The sequence below is a fragment of the Triticum dicoccoides genome, chromosome 6A (genome assembly GCF_002162155.2).
Source record: "Triticum dicoccoides isolate Atlit2015 ecotype Zavitan chromosome 6A, WEW_v2.0, whole genome shotgun sequence".
NCBI lineage: Eukaryota > Viridiplantae > Streptophyta > Magnoliopsida > Poales > Poaceae > Triticum > Triticum dicoccoides.
In genome coordinates, this window is record NC_041390.1 from 558,028,630 (window position 1) to 558,033,056 (window position 4,427).

A 4,427-nucleotide genomic window follows, 5' to 3' on the forward strand; every position below is an offset into this window, starting at 1 on the left:
AGCGTTGGGGGCGATTTTACGCCTAGTCGTCACCCTCAGGTCGCCCCCAGGCGCCGATATTGACCCACTTTTCAGCCCCCTTTCGATGAATAAAAGGCCCACATGGGCGAGAATAAACCCATATTCGGCATGGTTCGCCGTGGCTCGTCGTTGAATTATGAACATAAATATTTTTTATCACATATTTAATCACAGAAAAATCAAATAGTTCAACAAAATAGTTCAATACAAATTATATAGTTCAACAAATAAAAACTCATATTTCATCACACGCCCGGCGTCGCCCTTGAGCCTTCATAGGTGCTCCATCAGATCATGATGACCCTGCCCGTAGTATGGTTTAGTGTCAAACACTGGGTCTTCTTGCTCGCTCTCGATGATCATGTTGTGCAAGATGACACAGCAAGTTATGGTCTCCCACATTTGATCTTTTGACCAGGTCTGAGCGGGGTACCGAACAACAGCAAATCGAGATTGGGGCACACCAAATGCCTGCTCGACATCCTTCCTGCAAGCCTCCTGAATCTTCGCAAACCAGGCGTTCTTGCCTCCTGGCACAGGGTTTGAGATGATCTTCACAAATGTCGACCATCTCAGATAGATGCCATCAGCTAGATAGTATCCTTTGTTGTAGTGCCGCCCATTGATCTTGAAGTTCACCGGAGGAGAATGACCTTAAACAAGTTTGGTAAAGACAGGAGAGCACTGCAGCACGTTGATGTCATTGTGAGTTTCTGGCATACCAAAGAAGGAGTGCCAAATCCAGAGGTCCTGTGTGGTCACCGCCTCAAGTACCACACTCCAACCGCCTTTGGCGCCCTTGTACATCCCCTGCCAAGCAAATGTGCAATTCTTTCATTTCCAATGCATGCAGTTGATACTTCCAAGCATCCCAGGAAATCCTCTTGCTGCATTCTATGCTAGGATCCGAGCAGTGTCTTCCGCATTGGGTGTTCTCAAGTATTGCAGTCCAAACACTGCCACCACTGCCCGACAGAACTTGTAGAAACACTTTATGTTGGTGGACTCGGCCATGCGCCCATAGTCGCCGAGTGAATCACCGGGAGCTTCATATGCAAGCATCCTCATCGCTGTCGTGCACTTCTGGATCGAGGTGAATCCAAGTTTGCCGGTGCAATCCATCTTGCACTTGAAGTAGTTGTCGAACTCCCGGATGGAATTCATAATCCTGAGGAAGAGTTTTCGGCTCATCCGATAACGCCGCCGAAATGTTTTGTCGTCGTGAAGTGGAGCATCGGCGAAGTAGTCGGAGTAGAGCATCGGCGCAGAAATGATGCCGGTTCTTTGCTTTCACCCGCCCCGACGCCGAGCCACCTCGCCGCGGCTTTTCATTGCTCGCCAGCAGCTGGGCGAGGGCGACGAGCACCATGAGATGCTCTTCTTTCTGGACGTCGGCCTCGGCTTCCTCCTCCAGCAGTGCGGCGAGCGCTTCCTCGTCATCCGAGTCCATCGCCGAGGCAGGAAAATCGCCGAACACCTTGCGTCCGATGGGCGTGCACCCGCCGCTAAACTGCCCCTCCGCGGCCGGAAACGCCCAGCTGCTGTTGGAGGGGCTGCCGCGGCGAACCTCTGCTATTTTTCCGGCGGGGAATGGCTATCTAGCGATGAAGGACGGCGGGCGGCGCCAGGATATCGCTAGTGGCGGCCGAGGGCGCGGGGGGTGGGAGGCGAGTCGGGGAAGAAAATCTTGACTTTTCACCTGACGTTGAGGGCGAGCCGCGCTTTTTCCTTGCATCGGAGCCCCCAATCGCCCCTCAGTGCGCCGGGTTCGGCCTGCGAGCGTCGGGCGAAAAAAAAGGCCGAACCGGCGCTTTCCGTCGTCCTGGGGACGTGACTGAGACGTTTTTTTAACGCCAATGCCGAAAAAATGGTACGAGAAGGCCTATTGGAGATGCGGCTGGAGATGCTATAAGAACTGCAAGCAGGCCGTTTTCATAAGAACTGCAAACCAGCCGTTGGGTCGTTGGATAAACTGTTGAAAAGGAGACGAGTCACAGTCATGGTCTTGCATATGGATCACGATTCATGCAATGTGTTGCGCCACCCAGGAAGTGGTAGTATTGGTCACAGCACGCCACGAAATTGCAAGTGACCAACACATCCATCCACTCCATTGTTGGGAACCAAAAAAAAGGAGCTTCGTGAGATCTTCTCGCTGTCATTTACTCATTCAACAGACCGATCGCTTCACGGTCAAGACTCACAGAGAGGCCGGCCCCTAACCGTTTGACATCTCGTGCGTGCGTGCGTGCTGATGCAATCAGCAGTGCATCGTATCTACCGCGTATAAATACGCAGGAGGGCCGGGGCCTTGCTTGGACTCACAGGTAGACGCTTGCCCCGCTACCATTCCAAGCACATATTCCCGCGGGCATCCCGCCACCTAACCGCCTACCTTGCACCGCAATTCATCCCCCATTCAGCAAACCCAAAATAGTGGAGCAGCCCCGATCGGAATCGTGTTATACAGATACGGATACGGGCGTAGCCGGATACAGCTAGCTAGCTGGAGGCGCCATGGTGGGGGTGAGGATGGTGTGCAATGGGAAGGCTGTGGCGGCGCTGACTGCGGTGTTTGTCGTCTGCGCCGGGGTGGTCTCGCCGGCGGCGGCGAGCGGGCGCGAGGAGGCCCACCAGGTGCCGGCGGTCTACGTGTTCGGCGACTCCACGGTGGACGTGGGCAACAACCAGTACCTGCCGGGGAACGCCGCGCTGCAGCTCCCCTACGGCATCGACTTCCCGCAGTCGCGGCCCACCGGGAGGTTCAGCAACGGGTTCAACGTCGCCGACTCCATCTGTACGTAGTCCGCCCGCCCCGCCGGCTTGCACTTGGTTTCCATTTCATTTGTCAGATGAAGCTAACGCAAGTACGCAATGGTGCAAACTGGAAATGCAGCGAGGCTGTTGGGCTTCAAGAGGAGCCCGCCGGCGTACCTGTCGCTGACGCCGGAGACGAGCCGCCAGATCGTCAGAGGCTACCGTGGCGTCAACTACGCCTCCGGTGGATCCGGCATTCTCGACACCACCGTGAGTGCCGCTGCCTCGGATTGTGCGCCTCTTTTTTGTTCCAAAGACATCTTAAATTCTTAATCCGTTGGAGTTACTTTCATATGAGTTTTATATTCACATTCATCTGTCTTTTACCCGGCATAAAACAACATATTCATCCGTCTTTTTCTGAAAAATAAACTATCCCCATTTGTTCATCTTTTCTGTGTAATTTCTAGTACTAATTTTGTTTCATGTCGGCATCGAACGATCGATCAGGGGAACACCCTCACGTTGACTAAGCAGGTGGAGTACTTCGCGGCCACCAAGTCAAAGATGACGGAGAAGAGCCGTGGCATCGACGCGCTGCTGTCCAAGTCGCTCTTCCTCATCAGCGACGGCGGCAACGACTTTTTCGCCTTCCTCCGGCAGAACCTGACGGCCAGCGACGCGCCGTCCTTCTACGCGGACATGCTGACCAACTACACGAAGCACGTGCAGACGCTGTACCAGCTGGGAGCGCGGCGGTTCGGGATCGTCGACGTGCCGCCCATCGGCTGCGTGCCGGCGGTGCGGGTCACCTCCCCGGACGGCGAGACCGCGTGCGTCGAGGCCGCCAACGCCCTCGCCAGGGGGTTCAACGACGCGCTGGGGAAGGCGATGGCCAGGCTCGCCGCCGCGCTGCCCGGGATGAGGTACTCCGTGGGGAGCTCCTACAACCTGATAACGTTCATCACGGTGCACCCGCAGGCCGCCGGGTTCAAGGACGTGGCCAGCGCGTGCTGCGGCGGCGGGAGGCTCGGCGCGCAGACATGGTGCGGGGCGCCCAACGCCACCTACTGCGCCGACCGCAACGACAATGTCTACTGGGACGAGGTGCACGGCACCCAGGCCACCTCCAGCAAGGGCGCCAAGGCCATCTTCGCCGCCCCCGTGAAGCTCGGCTTCGCCGCGCCCATCAACTTCAAGCAGCTGGTTTCTTCTTGATCGCCGGTCGAGGCATTGCACCGGACGGACACGATCTGTTGTCAGCTCTTAATTTAGTTGCGAGTGTTCACCCTTTGATTAAGGGAGGGGAAAAGAATGGGTAGCACACTTTTTGATTCTTTTGTAGATCGGTGGAGATGCAATAGAATCATAGAGAGGGTGCAGTGATGCATGCGATTTTATGTTCAAACAAGCGGCCAAATGGCCCGAAAATACACTCTTGAATAAAAGAAGTGAAAGTCCAAACAAATAAAAAGGTACGTTGTGTGATCGATGAACTCGCTGAGCTCGAGTTTGCAATTTGATCAGTGAACTCAACACACTTATTGGAGGTTGTGAAGTGAGTTGGGTAATAAACCGCGTCGGCATCATAGAGGCACCCACTCCCTTCAAGAAATAAAATGAAAAAGAGAACGTCATAGAGATGCATA

At 54.8% G+C, this 4,427-nt stretch overlaps 1 protein-coding gene across 1 annotated transcript; it reads left to right on the plus strand.

The window, feature by feature from the left end:
• The first annotated feature begins 2,354 nt into the window (after positions 1 to 2,354).
• Positions 2,355 to 4,164, plus strand: LOC119317898 (GDSL esterase/lipase At3g53100-like). The gene is made up of 3 exons (XM_037592399.1): positions 2,355 to 2,818; positions 2,918 to 3,048; positions 3,289 to 4,164. Exons 1-3 carry the CDS (start codon positions 2,539 to 2,541, stop codon positions 3,994 to 3,996), a joined length of 1,119 nt encoding a protein of 372 aa, XP_037448296.1. The 5' UTR covers positions 2,355 to 2,538; the 3' UTR covers positions 3,997 to 4,164.
• Positions 4,165 to 4,427: the final 263 nt, after the last annotated feature.

Coding starts and splice junctions, on each gene's coding strand:
- LOC119317898 (XM_037592399.1), top strand. CDS start 2,539: ATGGTGGGGGTGAGGATGGTGTGCAATGGGAAGGCTGTGGCGGCGCTG. Junction 2,819..2,917: donor CAACGTCGCCGACTCCATCT/GTACGTAGTCCG, acceptor CTGGAAATGCAG/CGAGGCTGTTGGGCTTCAAG. Junction 3,049..3,288: donor CCGGCATTCTCGACACCACC/GTGAGTGCCGCT, acceptor ACGATCGATCAG/GGGAACACCCTCACGTTGAC.